The sequence below is a fragment of the Rana temporaria genome, chromosome 5 (genome assembly GCF_905171775.1).
Source record: "Rana temporaria chromosome 5, aRanTem1.1, whole genome shotgun sequence".
Taxonomy (NCBI): domain Eukaryota; kingdom Metazoa; phylum Chordata; class Amphibia; order Anura; family Ranidae; genus Rana; species Rana temporaria.
The window spans coordinates 171264066-171280851 of record NC_053493.1 but is presented as its reverse complement, the minus strand read 5'-3'; the positions used below and the strand labels follow the sequence as shown (position 1 = coordinate 171280851).

Here is a 16786-nt window from a genome sequence, read left to right as displayed (position 1 = left end):
AGCTGCCATAGTTTAACGATTGATATTAGTGGTGAACAACTTGATGTGTAAAATGTATCTATGTCTCTATAATGCTTAGTATATAATATGATAAGCTACTTTAGTCCAAGAGGTGCAAGGTTTATTTGTTTTGTGTGTTTTTCCTTTTTTTGATACTTCATGGTTTAATTTGACATATCTGTATATATGTTTAATAATAAAAAAAAAAAAATCTGTGTATACTGCAGGAGACTTGATATAGTGAATGCAGGGTCCTGGATTAAGGAACAGGCTGCGAGCATCCATAGAGTCACATAAAAAGGCCATGCTCCCTCCTCATAGATTTGACTGACGGCAGCAGCAGCCAATGGCTCCCATTGGGGGGGGGGGGGGGGTAGTTAGTGGGGTGTTTTTCCTTATAAGTGGAATTAAACCTTCCAATCATTTTCGGTCAAGGAATTTTAGCCTCTTGCCATCTTAGCCTCTGTTTGATCTGAAACGGACATTGTGCTGCACATGTGATCAGTTATGATACCAGCCATGGTTTGACAGTTTGGTTAAGAGCACAAGCAAATAAGACAGTTGGCATTCCAGCAATGTAACCATTTTTTTAAATCAATGGTTTTAGTTCCGCTTTAACTCCATTGTATTTTTTATTTTTTTATGGACAAGGGTAGATCATGGTGCTCCTGCTCTTCTTGTCCAATTACAGAACATCTTCTATTCTTTGAAAAGAACACAAGATATGTATGAATGGAGGAGCTGCTGAGCGAGTTACTGGCTGAGATCACCGTGTTCCAGCCCTGACTGCCAACTTTAGTGCTCACATCACTGTTTTCAGAAAGGAAGCAGCAACGAGTGGGAGGGTTACTGGCACACGCATCATTAAAGGTGTAATATGATGCCCCAATATAGTTTTTGTCCAGCGCTCAGCTTTAAAATCAATCATCATGCAACAGATGCGTTTTTTTATGGTGCATGATGATAATTTTATTAAACTTCTTACCAATTAAATTTGAACTGCATTGCTACAAATAAAACCTTACTCCAGCCAATACTTTTTAAGCAGTTATCATGGCACCAATGCATATATACTGTAGCTGGGAATGCACCTGAAGTGCAATGTACCACAACAGACAGCCCACTTGTCCTTTATTTGTGTCTTATGTTACACTGCTAGCACAAATAAAATGAGCTGTTTAAGGAGCTTTCACACAGGCTGTCCAATCAGGTCCGCCTGTCAGTTTTTCAGGCAGACCTGATTAGATACTTCATTCACCCCTAGGGGACAGCCGATGTCAGCGGTGACATGTCCACTGACACCCGCTGCCATCGGATCAGATCCTGTCCGCCAAATCCAGATGGATGGTGGTCCTATCTTCCATCAGTCTGGTGGATCGGATCATAGAGGAGAGCGGTACTCCGACAGGTCAGTCTCTGCACAGTGAGCGGAGACGGACCTGTCATCAACCTGCTCAGCGGATCGATCCCTGCCGAGCAAGCAGAGTCCGTCAAATAAATCCGTCCCACGTGAAAGGGGCCTTACAGTTTTAGCGGAACGGGTCAGGTTTCAGCGGACATGTCTCCGCTGACATCTGATGCTCCATAGGCGTGCATGAAGCGGCCATTCAGGTCCGCGGTCAAAACTGACAGGCGGACCTGAACGGTCCAACCGTGTGAAAGGGGCCTAAAACTATTCTTCTCTTCTTCTAATATACCTGAAGGCCAATTTCACAATGACAGCAGCCTGCTGGAAGTGCAAATGTTTTTCCTGGTTCAATCCTGTCTCCTTACTAGGACAGACCAAGCACCCTCGAAAGCTACAGGTAGAAGTGCCAAGGGTAGCATATGCATAATACACGCTCTCTCCTGTTGCAGCCGCTGAGCTCAACCAACCTCAAGAATCTATTGATTCTTGCCGCTGGAATCTGATGAATGTGGCTAAATCACCAATCTTATCTCCAAATATCACCCAACCCATTCTCTCTGCTCATCCCAAGACCTTCTACTCTCTAGCTCCCTTGTCTCCTCCTCCCATGCTTGTCTCCAGAGCCTCTCCCATTCTCTGGAACTCACTACCCCATTTTGTCCGGTTATCTCCTACTCTGTCCACTTTTAGTCGATCCTTGAAAACTCATCTTTTCAGGGAGGCCTATCCAGCCGACAACCAAATCTTCAACTCCCCTCATCAGTTCATCCCACACAGTCCCTAACTTTTGTTTCACTAGCCCCTCCCTCTTAGATTGTAAGCTCACATGAGCAGGGCTCCTCTAACCCTCTTGTATTGAATTGTACTGTTGGTACTATATAAATCCTGTATTATTAATAATGGGCTTCTGCCCTCATCACTGAATATAGACCTCTGAGCTCCACACTAAAGGCCCTTTCACACGTGCGGACCGTATGTCCGCATTTTCATCCGTCCGTTGCGGATGAAAACGGGACATACATTGGTCCCTATGTGATTACGGTGGTCAGCAGATGACCATCCGCTGACACTCGTAATCGTCCGCCTCCGCAAAGAGGCGTAATCGTCCGCCTCTGCATCGGATGAACACGGACATACGGTCCGTGTTCATCCGATCCCCCATAGGGGAGAGCTGAGGAAAGACAGTGCGGTCTCTGCACAGTGTGCGGGGACCGCCCTGTCAGCTCAGCGGGGATTTTACGGAGGATCCCCGCTGAGCTTTTGCGGACACACGGAGCGGATCATTACTGATCCGCCCGTGTGAAAGGGCCCTAAGGCAAGCCATAGATGATGTGATTTTCTTCCCAGCAACCCAGAAAATCACTCAACTGACTGTGTTGATAGGGGACTCCCTCCTGCAGCCCTATTGTGGAAGCCTTCCCTGCTGGCAGAACACAATGATCACTGCTAATGACTATAGCTGCTGGCAGTAAACGCGTAAAAAAATTAAAATACAACAGGAGGGTTGTACTGAAATCGATCGACCAGCCTGCCTATAGATGGATCAAAGCTCAGCCGGTCCCTGCTGAATCTGTAACACAGACAGATGTCCTTGTGCAGTCATCCTCCCTGCCCAGCACACATATGTGACCCTCACTCATAGAAGAGATGTAGATACACATGTAACTATTCATGATCAGGCAATAATCCTCTCCCATACATACAGGAAGCTCATCATCAACCACCATAACCGTGTAGCGGCGTATTGTGCTGGGCAGTATCAGAACATATGGTGACAATGCAGTACAAAGCTACCGCCCAGTCTTGTAGGATGGGGGGAGGTGACAGGACCTTAGCAGAGCTGTCACTTGAATGGAACATTAATAAATGCCCAAATAGACACCGTTTTATTTAGACAACTGCAATGATCCATCCAGCTGATGCGATCCCACACGATAATAGCCGGGCGTGCTGCACACCCCCTCCCCCGGTAGAAGACGCGAGAACCCCAATTCAAACGTGCATAACGTGAATTTACAATGGAACGCTTCATTCAAACCCAACGCTGTAGCATTACCAACAGAACGTTGATAAGGTTTACCTTTCGCCGTTATATTGCATGTCTCTCCAACCTGAAAGTACAACCGAGCAACCGGGAACACAGTCAGCCGAACCCGGAAATGACGTATTAGGAAGCCGAGCAGCTGGGCGGAAACGTACGAACGCTGACACATACGTCAGACCTGTGAAATCTCATAGAGGCGGCCATGATTTCGAAGACCAAATTTGGGGACATGATTATTAGGAGCGAGGAAGCTTATCTCCGTGTGCGCTGTATAAGGAATGGAGGCCTCTGACAAAAGTGCAGGTTAGCACAGAATGGCGTAGAACAGACCAGGGGAAGCAACTTTGGCACGCCAGATGTTATAGAACTACAAGTCCCATGAGCTATGGCAAGACTTTGCCGTACACCGGTGTTTTGTCAGATTAGGCGACCCGTCAGATTTTTTAACGGAAGTGACGTTATGACACCGCCATCTTGCTACACCCCACACTCATCCATAGTAAGGATACAGTAAGAAGGTGGCAAGCGGACATCTTGTTACACCTGTAATGATGTGTATGCTTTATACTTCAAGTTCAATTATTATGCCTAGTTCCTGATGCATGTTAGGAAATAGTTAAAGGGGTGTTCCAGGCAAATATAATAAAAATTAAAAGCCAGCCGCAACACTTACTGCAGTTGCTGGCTTTTAATAAATGGAGACTTACCTGTCCTGGTGTCCCTCGATGTCGGCAGACTCGGCACCGCAGCTGATGTTTCCCATCAGCTGTCGGGTGCTACCGTCGCCATTGCGGGTAAGGGAACCCGGAACCCTACTGCGCATGTGCAAGGCCCCGCTCTCTCCTATTAGCCCGGCGGCCAGGGGAGGAGGAGGAGGGAGCACCACGGTGACATTACGGCCGCGGCTGGACTCCCGGAAGTGGGAAAGTCAAAGGATACCTGGCACAGGAGGGGGAGGGGAGGAATCCGGTGGAGCTTCGCTTTAATCTCCGTGTACACGGGACGTTTTTACAACTGCTCCTAAATTATAAATTTTTTTTTTAAATGGGCAAAAACGAAAAACGTCTATAAACAAAATGCTGCTAAATGCGGGTTACAGCGTTTAGCATCTGAAACGTGGAAATCTTCTGCGTCTAAACCCATTTTTTTGCTTTCAAAGAAACGCTGTTAAAAGCAACTGCCTAAAAACGGCAATAAATGAGACTGTGTACATGGTCACATAGGATAACATCATTCATCATCATTGAATGAGTTCAGGAGCAGTTGAGAAAAGCGTCCAACTGCCTCTGAATGTACGTTTAGCAGCGTCCCGTGTACATGGGTCCTTAGGCCTCATGTACACTGCTGCTGGTAAACCGACGTTTAGAAGCAGCTGGGCATTTTTTTCAACTGCTCCTGAACTTTCCTCTATGTTATCTTATCAGTACATGTACACCGATTCGTTTCTAGTCGTTTTTAGGCAGTTGTGTTTAGAGGCTTTTTCTTGAGGCAGTTAAAGCACCAAAACGCGGCTAAACGGAACAACTCGTGTTTAGCAGCGTTTTGTTTACAGACGTTTTTCATTTTAACATATGTAGTGCCCTGTTCCCAAAAATGGGGGTGCTATTTCAAATTTAGGGGATGTCTGGGCCAATAGTTGGGCCCAGACCTGTTGAATTATGTACAAATGTGCCTCTGTTCTGGCTGTGGTACTGCCTGGTAGTATTTTTCCCTTGTTGACTGTGGGTGGCATTGCCACTTCAGGCCCCTGTTGAAACACAGGTGTACCATGGTATATTGAGTGTCCCTTCTCGGCAGCAGTACAGTGGGAGTGGTGACCCCGCTGTGCATGCTGGGAGGGGATACTTAAAGGGGTTTTCCACTCATTTTTTAAGTTTATTAAAAGTCAGCAGCTACAAAAAGTGTAGCTGCTGGCTTTTAATAAACTGACACTTACCTGCTCCAGCGTTCCAGCGACCCCCCGGCCGGGGGTCCGCTCCTCTCCCCCCCTCCCCGGCCGGCGTCTTCATTGTCACTGTGGGCACCCGGCCGTGACAGCTTTCGGCTCCATGGCCGGGCACCCACTGCGCATGCGCGCGCGGCGCGGCCCGGCGCTGTTTGATTGGACAGGCGATCGCCTAGGACCTGACGTGTCCTAGGCGATCGCCTACAGGGAGGGGCTGCCAAAAGGCGATTAAGCTTAATCGCCTTTGCAGCCCCTCGGCGGAAGGAGGAAGTGGGACAGGAAGTCCCCTTCTCCTGAAGCCCCCACCCCCCCCCCCCCCAAAAAAATGACATGCCAAATGTGGCATCTAAGGGGGAGAGGAGTGGGTTAAGAGGAAGTTCCATTTTTGGGTGGAACTCCTCTTTAAGGGGCAGATGCCGTTTTTCGGGGTCCTTCGCCTCGTGGCCCTCCTGGTGCGAGGTGGGTGTGCGTGATTTCAGTCTCGGGACCACGTTGGCCTGAGACTATGCTCCTGTAAAGATGGCCCAGTTATCCTGGCTGGGGCCTATGCGTTGGAGGTGATCCTGTGCTGTCTGTCCTGCGGGAGGAAGCCACTCAATGAAGGAAGACAGGGGAGGACCTGTCCCGGAAAGGACCGAGCAGAAGGCTGGTACTTTGGGAGAGGCCTGGTAACTTCTTGAAGGATGCACCGTTAACCTCCAATACCTTACAGCCTGCCGGATTGGCCTCAAGGCTTTTTGGCTGTAAGAAATTCGGGACTTTAAATCTTGTGGCAGAGGATTCCTGAATATTCATTTTGTGTAATTAGACGGTCTGTGGCAGAGACTGTTCCTGTGCTGTCCGTGCATCATCTCGGTTGCTGGGCCATGTGAGAGGGGTCTATCCGGGTGAGCGGTGCCCACTCAGGATTGAGTGGCAAAGATTGCAATTCTGAGTGCTATTGTGCATTCTGTGCCGTGTACCTGAGCCTTCCCCTTCTCTCTATACTCTCTACTTACTTACAAGTTTATGCAGCGAAAATAAAGCCTACAGTTGAAGGTTTTACATCTTGTGTGGACATTCCAATTACTACAGATATCTTTCTCCCTAGACAACGAACAAAGAGGTAATGTGCAAACCCAAAATCTAAACCAGCAGCTCCTTCGGGGGTAGTGCTAAAAAAATATATATATATATATATTTTTTTCAAATGCTTCTAGACGCAAACGGACATTTTTAGACATGGGTTTCTAGCTGTCAAGTTAAATTGTTCAGGAGAGGTTGAACAACGTCCCGTGTATATGAAGCCTAACAGTTTTAGTCATGTGATCTGGGGGCAGGGAGCTGTGATATGTTGTAATATGGATGCTGCTGAATAAACACCCGACTCATGTTTAAGCTCCTTGCTGTCTGCTTATACTTGGTGTTAAAACGTCACAACACCCACCGGAGTCTTGCATTTTATACGTATTCTTTAAAGCGGGAGTTCACCCAATTAGTTTTTTTTTTATGTTTTCCCCTTAGATTCCTGCTCGTTTTGTCTAGGGGAATCGGCTAGTTGTTTTAAAATATGAGCCGTACTTACCGTTTACGAGATGCATCTTCTCCGTCGGCTTCCGGGATATGGGTCTTCGGGAGCGGGCGTTCCTTCTTGATTGACAGTCTTCCGAGAGGCTTCCGACGGTCGCATCCATCGCGTCACTCGTAGCCGAAAGAAGCCGAACGTCGGTGCGGCTCTATACTGCGCCTGCGCACCGACGTTCGGCTTCTTTCGGAAAATCGTGACGCGATGGATGCGACCGTCGGAAGCCTCTCGGAAGACTGTCAATCAAGAAGGAACGCCCAGTCCCGCAGCCCATACCTGGAAGCGGCGGAGAAGATGCATCTCGTAAACGGTAAGTACGGCTCATATTTTAAAACAAATAGCTGATTCCTCTAGACAAAACGAGCATTCATCTAAGGGGAAAATGTGTTCTCTATGGGTGAACCTCCGCTTTAACAGTACTCAGCTTATATAATGAAATTCATTATTTTGAAATTCGTCAGACTGTTTTGATGTTGATTTTTTTTAAAGCAGCGGTGTTCTGTCATTTAGCCACTTAAGACCCGGACCAAATTGCAGCTAAAGGACCTTGCCCCTTTTTGCAATTCGGCAACTGACAATTGCGCGGTCGTGCGACGTGGCTCCCAAACAAAATTGGCATCCTTTTTTTCCCACAAATAGAGCTTTCTTTTGGTGGTATTTGATCACCTCTGCGGTTTTTATTTTTTGCGCTATAAACAAAAATAGAGCCACAATTTTGAAAAAAATTCAATATTTTTAACTTTTTGCTATAATAAATATCCCCCAAAAATATATCAAAAACATTTTTTTTTACTCAGTTTAGGCAGATACCTATTTTTCTACCTGTTTTTGGTAAAAAAAATCGCAATAAGCGTTTATCGGTTGGTTTGCGCAAAATTTATAGTGTTTACAAAATAGGGGATAGTTTTATTGCATTTTTATTAATTTTTTTTTTTTTACTACTAATGGTGGCGATACCTGTCCACAGTGAAGCCGTGTTTACACACGGCTCTCCCCGTTCTTCAGCTCCGCGGTCCCGGTCACGCAGCTTCGGACTGGGTCGCGGGAGCGCGCCCGCGACCCACGGATGGGCACTAGTACAGAACGTACCTGTACGTACATGTGCCCAGCCGTGCCATTCTGCTGACGTATATGTGCAGGAGGCGGTCCTTAAGTGGATAAGCAACCCTGTGAGATCAGCAGGCTCGCCGCTGCTTTTAAAATTCAACATCTAAACAGTTAGATGGACTTTTAAATAGTGTATTTCACTATATAAACTGAGTTTACTGATAAAAATAAATGTGAAATACAAAACTCCTGTGGGTGTAGCAAGATGTCCGCTTGCAGCCTTCTCACTGTATCCTTACTATGGACGAGTGTCAGGTGTAGCAAGATGGCAGCGTCGGAATGTCACTTCCGTTACAAAATCTGACGGGTCGCCAAAACGCAAGCACGATTCTCAAAAGAAGAGGCATGACGGGATTTATAGTTTCACGACATCTGCAGTGCCAAGGTTTCCATAACTCGCCATAGATAGTATTTTCTAGCAAGCTGAATACAACTTAAATGGCTTGGAGAGAATCCCTGGGGGGAGGGGGCTACAACTGGAGCAGCTGTGCATAGTAACCACTCAGCTTCTAGCTTTAGCTAGTTAATTTAGCTTTGACAATTAAAGCTAGAAGTTGATTGGTTGCCTCGCACAGTTGCTCTATATTTTGTCTTACTAAAGGCAAATACACAGTGCGCTACAAGTGCAGTCACTGTAGATCTGAGGGGGACATGCAATGAATTTTTGCTTGCACATGATTGAATGATAGAAATCAGCAGAGCACTTCCAATGCACTTGGATTTGCCTTTAGTAAATCAACCCCAATGTACAATCTCATTTAGATCTACCAACTATGTAATGTCAAGGCATGTGTGATTGGATAGAAATTGATTGGATTGTATAAGTTTGTCCTCATATTACAATGAGATTGTACAGGGATTGCACAATCAGATTGTAGTGTGTAAGGCCGCGTACACACGGTCGGTCCATCCGATGAGAACGGTCCGAACCATCAGTTAAAAAAACGATCGAGTCCAACGCGGTGACGTAAAACACACGACGTGCAGAGAAAAATGAAGTTCAATGCTTCCAAGCATGCGTCGACTTGTTTCTGAGCATGCGCGGGTTTTGAACCGATGCTTTTGCGTACTAACCATCGGTTTTGACCGAAGAATAACTGAACGATGGGGCCCACACACGGTCGGTTTGGACCGATGAAACTGAACTTCAGTCCGTTTTCATCGGTTTTGTCCGATCGTGTGTACGCGGCCTAAGGCTACCTTTATTAGATCCCCCTCAGTGTGTATTAACCACTTCCCTACTGAGTCATTGTAAAATGACGTCAGCGGGAACCTTTCCTCTTTCAGACTGGACGTCATATGACGTCCTGGCATTCCCGGCCGCATTGTTCGGGACCCGGTGCGCGTGCCTGGCGGCCGCGATGTCCGCCGGTCACCCGCAATCATGGCAGAACCATAGATCTGTGTGTGTAAACACACAGATCCATGTCCTGTCAGCGGTGAGAAGACAGATGTGTGTTCCCAGTACAGAGGAACACACATCGATCTCCTCCCCTTGTGAGTCCCCCTCCCCCCTATAGTTAGAACACACTTTAGGGAACATATTTAACCCCTTCAGCGCCCCCTAGTGTTAACCCCTTCCCTGCAAGTCACATTTACACAGTAATCAGTGCAGTTTTATAGCACTAATCGCTGTGTAAATGTGAATGGTCCCAAAAATGTGTCAAAAGTGTCCAATATGTCCGCCGCAATGTCACGTTCACAATAAAAATCGCAGATCGCCGCCATTACGAGTAAAAAAATAAAAATATATAAAAATGCCTTAATTCTATTCCATATTTTGTAGACGCTAGAACTTTTGCTCAAACCGATCAAATACGGTGGCGTAGCGTATTTACGCTACGCCGCTGTAAGTCAGAGAGGCAAGTGCTGTATTCACAGAGCGCTTGCCTCCTAAGTTACGGCGGCGTAGCGTAAATGGGGCCGGCGTAAGCGCGCCTAATTCAAATGAGGGGGCGTGTTTTATGTAAATTATTGGTGACCCGACGTGATTGAAGTTTTTTATGAACGCCGTCCGTGTACATATCCCAGTGTGCATTGCTCTAAAGTACGCCGCAAGGACGTATTGGTTTCGACGTGAACGTAAATTACGTCCAGCCCATTCACGGACGACTTACGCAAACAACGTAAAATTTTCAAATTTCGATGCGGGAACGACGGCCATACTTAACATTGGCTACGCCACCTAGGGGGCAGCTTTATCTTTACGCGGCGTATCTCTTACGGAAACGGCGTATCTTTACTGCGACGGCAAGCGTACGTTCGTGAATCGGCGTATCTAGTCATTTACATATTCTACGCCAAAATCAACGGAAGCGTCACCTAGCGACCAGCGGAAAAATTGCACCCTAAGATACGACGGCGCAGGCCTTCGTATCTTAGCTAGGTTTAAGAGTATCTCAGTTTGAGCATTCATTTAAACTTATGACGGGCTTAGATTCTGAGTTACGTCGGCGTATCTACTGATACGCCGGCGTAACTCTTTGTGAATCTTGCCCTCAGTGATCGCAGAGTGCGCTACGCGCGGCCCACAGGGATGCCTTCCCGGCAATTAGGACCCGTGCTGTAGCCGTCTTTCGACTATAGCACGGGCGGCAAGTAGTTAAACAATCAATGCTCATAATAGGATTAGAATTGTCAGCTTCACAGTGATCCAGATAAAGGACAAATAGAAGTTGATTTACTAAAAATGAAGAGTGTAAAATCTGGTGCAGCTCTGCGTGGTATCCAATCAGCTTCTAACTTCAGCTTGTCAGCAAAAAAATAATAATGTGGAAGCTGATTGTTTTCTATGCAGAGCTGCACCACATTTTGCACTCTCCAGTCTTAGTAAATCAGCCTCACAGAGAACAATTGTTTTCTTCGTGTTTTTGCAGAGACAGGTGCAGGAACAACTCACGTCTCTGTATACATGGTGTGAACAAGTAATCTCCAGAGGTTCAGTCTGATCATGTGACAGTCACATGACATGATAGCTCCTCCTTCAGACTACTCCAGCAGCCTGAGTGTGTGAGGTTGTGTCACACATCGAGCTGTCACCATGCACAGAGTGCGGGTCGTGCTGGGACATCTCCCGGGGGCACCCAGAGGGGTACAGGCTGAGCTCACCTCTGCTGCTGGGGACCGATCTCAGGACATTGTCATCATCCATGGCAGGAGGACTCCCATCTGTAGAGCCAAGAGAGGCGGCTTCAAGGTAACATGACAGGGCTTAGAGTAGCATTGTATAACATGACTTCCCAGGGCAAAAATGACCCAAAATGGGGCAAAAGTCATTCATCACAAAGCATTGTCATGAATGGACGTTTTGATGAACTTTATCTGCAGATTGTATGTTCTCTAATGCCTGGTACACACGATGATCGTTCGTTTTTTTTTTTTTTTATGCTAATCTCATATTGAAAATTATGTGAACATTCTCATACAACAGAATAACAATTCAGAAGTCATGTCATTTGTTGGAGTGTATTTATATTGTATTTTTGAACAAAAGCTGTACTGATTAAACGAAAATCGTCCAATCTAGTAACATACAAGAAAAATGTTCCTGCTTGTCCCATCGGATAATATCAGATGAACTGTCATGACCGGCTCTCGGAAGCTGTGCGCTAACAATCAGATTATCATACGATCGATTTGAAAGCGATATTTTTCGTACGACTTTCTGATTGTGTGTACATAACATTAGTCTGATCTTTGTGGGCGACATTTCCTCTTGTTACTCATGTTCCTGTATCAGCTGATCTGAATTTTTGAGAAAGTTCTATTACTTACCCTGTAACCTGGTCAAATGAAATAAAGAATTAGGGGGAAAAAAGTTGGGGGTGGGGCTTTGGTCAATAAAATAACGGCTATAGAAACAGACCATACAAGTCATGTCATCTCTTGTATTCGGAAAGTTCTTTTCTTTTCTTTTCTTTTCTTTCTTCCTTCCTTATAACTGTGTTGCGTTGCAATTCACTACACTCAGCTTTAGTTGACTACTGTATACTAAAGCCCCATACACACTATTAGATTGTTGTCTTCAGATTTACCGTATTTATCTTGCTATAACGCGCCCCATCGTATAGCGCGCACCCCCGAACTTGAAGGAAAATTCCTGAAAAAAAAATACTTACAGTTTGGATGCCCGTCGTCCATCGGCGGCCTCTTTCGGTCCGGCATCCTTCTGCGGCCATCGTGGTGTCCTTCCTTCCCGCTGTGTTCGAACTACTGCGCCGACATATACCGAGCGCAGTACACTCGGGTATAGTCGGGCAGGCTCGGCTCCTTTCGCATAAAGGACGCACAGGACGTGACCGCGAGAGGAGCCGAGCCTGCCCGACTATACCCGAGTGTACTGCGCTCGGTATATGTCGGCGCAGTGGTTCAAACACGAAGCGGGTATCGGCGTATATCGCGCACCCACGATTTTGCCCTGGGAAAAAAAGTGCGCGTATACGCCGATAAATACGGCACCAAAACCATATAATATGAGGTCAAACCTTAAGAGTTTTTGGTGAATCTGAAGACAAAATCTAATAATGTGTATGGGGCTTTAGCATGCTGATTGGTTGTCAAGAATGACCACCGTTTGTATTTCTGATACGCATGAAAGATCTGAGAGGTGATATATTATATAGTGCAATGTGGATCCATTATTGCACAGCTTGGATATGTGCAGTATATCTGCATCACAACATACATACAATGGATAGAAAGGCAAATAAAAGGAAAGTTGCACCTCAGATGTCTTCCAAAGCCTCAGCCCCATACATAGCATTGAGGGCATAGAAAGTAGGGCGTCAAGTTCAGGAGATGCACCCCGTAAAAGTGAATGGAGCCCTTCTTGTGGGCATGGTTGGGCCAGACAACACCATAATTTCTGCATTCCAGATGCGTTTTTACATGCATGTTTTTGATGCATTCTGGTCTGTTTTCTTCCCCTCTTTGTTTTCTTCATCTTAGTTGAGGATTAGGAATGAGCTTCGGCATGTTCGCACACTCCACGCGCAGAGCTGCCAGGAAGTAGGCGCTGCGCTAATCACAGGCAGGGAGACATTGTCCCGATGCTCAGCGTCAGAGATCGGGAAATGTCTTTCTGCCTGTGATTAGCGCAGCGCAGTGCCGACTTCCTGGCGGGCTCTGCACGTGGACTGTGCGAACACACTGGAGCTCATCCCTAGTTGAGGCTATATGTGTTCTGGAGCAATTTTGATGTGTTTTGCTGAGTTCCAGATGCAATCATACAGAAAAAAATGTTCTACTTTTGTTGACTGCTCTGGAACACACTACACTAGTGTGAACTAGGGCCATTGGAATACATGGAAAACACAGATGCGTTTATGATGCAGATCAACTAAGCGACCACCCCATATACATCTACTGTAGCAGGGTGGTCGCTGTGTGTTGGATCGTGTATCTGGTACGTGATCGCCACTTCTGGGTAAGGCGAGCGTGCGCCCGCCACCCCAACTATTCTGTGATTAGTTACGGCACAAGCAATCCTCAGATCCCAGCCAATGATTCATTGCTGGCTGATCGGCTCCATCAATTACAGAAGAGAGCTCTGTGTTGTTTACAACAGTGGTTCTCAACCTCGTGCCTCAAGTACCCCCAACGGGCCATGTTTTCATGATTTTCTTTAGGGCTCTTTCACACAGGCGGTCCGTTCAGGTCCACCTGCCAGTTTTTTAGGCAGACCTGAACGGGCGCTTCGTGCTCCTCTATGGAGTCCGTGTTCATCCGATTTCCCCCCCCCCCCCATAGGGGAGGGCGGTCCCTGCACAGTGTGTCATCCGTTGGTGTAGTGTCACATTCTGCTGCCTATCGTAGAATGCTGCGGCAGTCACGTAGCGGCCAACTACGCATGCGCTATCCTTTCCAAAGGCAAGTGCGATGCGTTCCAATAGATTTACGACAGTACACACCAGCGAACCCGGCATTCAGGGCGACATGGAATTAGAGGAAAGTGGCCAGTCGGCCAGCTCGCTTGGCCTCCTGGCTCTTTTTTTTTTACATCCTCCAATCCACGAGGATGTTAAGGTAAGAGCCTGGATGCGGACCGAGGTTTCACTGGTGTGTACTATCGTGAATCCATTGGAACGCATCGCACTTGCGTTTGGAACGCATCGCGCATGCGCAGTTGGCCGCCACGTGACTTCCGCAGCATTCTACGATAGGCAGCAGAATGTGACAATACACCGGCTCAGTGGGGATCAATGGAGCGATCCCCGCTGAGCAAGCCGAGGTTCACGGGGCGGATCATTACTGATCCGCCCCGTGTGAAAGGGGCCTAAGTTTACACAGCTGCTTTAAATCAATAATCAAAAAATATATGAAGTTGGGTGGGCTTGAAATACGATCGTTACCACAATTTTAAAACGGCATAGAAAAATTTTATTCACCATCCATGGATGGAAACCTTAAAAAGATAGTAGTCTGAAATAGAGTACAGTTTACTGTTTCTTTGGTCCAGGGTGTGCAGATCCTTGTAGAGTAGATCAGAAGTTTGGCCTATGCTTTTCGCAGGAAGCCCCGCTTCGTCAGGGCCTTTAAAGTAGCACAAAAATAAACACGTATAAAAATTGGAAAATAACCTAAATAGTAGGGCTGGGGAAAAAATCGATTTAAAATCTGTATCGAGTTGCAAGGGGAAATCGATTCAGATTTTGACCGAATCCAATTTTTTTTTTCATGGGACCGGCGCCGGCAGGAGCTTTTAAGCAAGGCCGCGGCTTCGGCCTAGTCCGCTGCGATCCTGGGAAAAGGCCACGAACTAGGCCAAAGCCGCAGCCTTTTCCCAGGTTCGGGCAGGATTTTTTTAGGCGAGGCTGCGGCTTTGGCCTAGTCCGTGGCCTTTTCCCAGGATAACAGCGGACTAGGCCGAAGCCGCGGCCTCGCTTAAAAACTCCTGCCGGACCGGCGTCCATCAGGGAAAAAAAAACTTGATTCGAATCGTGAATCAAGATTTTTTTATTGCAGATTTATTTATTTTTGGCCAAAATCGCCCAGCCCTACTAAATAGAAGATTACCTTAACTATTCTTGCGGTTGTGAGACACAGCTGAGCATCAGACAGACTGAACTTCCGCTTTAAGCACTGTTCTTCTTGCTGGGGGTAGTCGGTAAATACCCCCAAGGTTTGATGAAGCAGACTGCTTCAATACAGGTGAATGTAATTAAAAATGTATTTCAGTAATTCAGTTCAAATAGTGAAACTTGTATTTGGATTCATTACACACAGAGTGATATATTTGAGGCTTTTCTTTCTTTTAATTTTGATGATAATGGCTTACAGCCAGTAAAACCCCAAAATTCAGTATCTCGGGAAATTAGAATATTACATAAGACAAAAAAAAAAAGGATTTTTAATATAGGAATGTTGGCTTACTGAAAAGTATATATGCACTCAATTTTTGGTTGGCGCTCCTTTTGCACGAATTGCTGCATCAATGAGGCGTGGCATGGAGGCGATCAGCGTGTGGCACTGCTGAGGTGTTATGGAAGCCCTGGTTGCTTTGATAGTGGCTTTTAGCTCTTCTGCATTGTTGGGTCTGGTGTCTCTCATCTTCAACTTGACAATACCCCACAGATTCTCTATGGGGTTTAGGAGCCAGTAATCTATCCTAACCCGGTAATAACTGAAGCATACCATCAAGATGAAAGAGAGGGGGAGGCAAAGCTCAGAGTGTGGAGAGGACAGTGGATGGGGGGTCCCCCGGCAGGGGGGAAGCAACCCAGGGGATGGGGAAGGCAGACAAGGCCCAGAGGCATCCAACCAAGCCCCCTATCCCCATCGTGAGGCGACACTCGGTCAACCAGGGATCAACCGCATGCGTTGATCCAGTTTGACCACACCTTGTCAAACTTCTCCGGGCAATTTCTACTCTCATATGTGATTCGGTAGAGTGGTAGCACAGTATTAATAGTCTTTTTGCATGATTTCCTGGAAGGGGCCTCCCTCTGCTTCCATTTGAGTAAGATTTCCCTTCTGGCATTGAATAACGAGTAAGTAAGGCACAATTTGACATATCGGTCCCCTTCTATATCTTCTAAATGGCTCAGTAACAGGGTTAAGGGTTCCAGAGGTATGTCTATCCTGCATAAAGATCCCAGATTATCCACCACTGTGCTCCAAAAGGGTCGGAGCTTGGGACAGGACCAGACCATATGAAAGAAGGTACCCGGTTCAAGGGCACACCTAGTGCAACAGGGGCTGAGACTGGGGTAAATGCCCGCCAGCCTCTGTGGGGTGTAGTACGCTCTATGGAGGAACTTCAACTGTATGAACCTATCCTTAGCCGCAATCATGAAGGGGATGAATGAAGATAAGCAATTCTCCCATTCCCCCTCTCCCAAAGAGGGGATGCCCATCTTCCATTTATAAATTGATCTAGTAGTCTTGATGTCATGAGTTACAGTCAGATATAAATAGAGGGAGGACAGGGGTTTGTCTAACACCCTCGAGATCAGGAGACGCTTGATTGAATCAGGCTCGAGCATCACCTGAGTCGGGAACTGGGCCCGAAGAGCGTGTTTGAGCTGCCAGTACCTAAAAAGGAAGGATTCCAGAAGGCAGTGAGTCTGTTGCAATTTCGCCCCGTGGCATCACCTGTCTGATGGTAGCAATTCCCTTCCTAGCCCACCCTGCAGGGTCAGGAAGTGTATACAGGTGGGGAAGCAAAGGATTTCCCCAAAGCAGGGTGTGCGGGGAATCGCAGGGCTGTTTCAGGAGTGC

General features: G+C 46.8%; 2 protein-coding genes across 2 annotated transcripts in view; one reads left to right on the top strand and one right to left on the bottom strand.

Annotated features, from left to right (window-relative positions):
• Nucleotides 1–3607, bottom strand: part of CLPTM1L (CLPTM1 like) — a 94720-nt gene extending 91113 nt beyond the window's left edge. The window contains exon 1 of the mRNA XM_040353383.1: nucleotides 3489–3607. The gene's annotated coding sequence lies outside the window, so the exon portion shown is untranslated. The remainder of the gene's footprint in view (nucleotides 1–3488) is intronic.
• A 7433-nt stretch (nucleotides 3608–11040) lies between these two features.
• Nucleotides 11041–16786, top strand: part of ACAA1 (acetyl-CoA acyltransferase 1) — a 58354-nt gene continuing 52608 nt past the window's right edge. Inside the window, exon 1 of the mRNA XM_040353382.1 lies at nucleotides 11041–11264. Coding sequence (XP_040209316.1) covers nucleotides 11109–11264 — 156 coding nt within the window. The 5' untranslated portion in view covers nucleotides 11041–11108. The remainder of the gene's footprint in view (nucleotides 11265–16786) is intronic.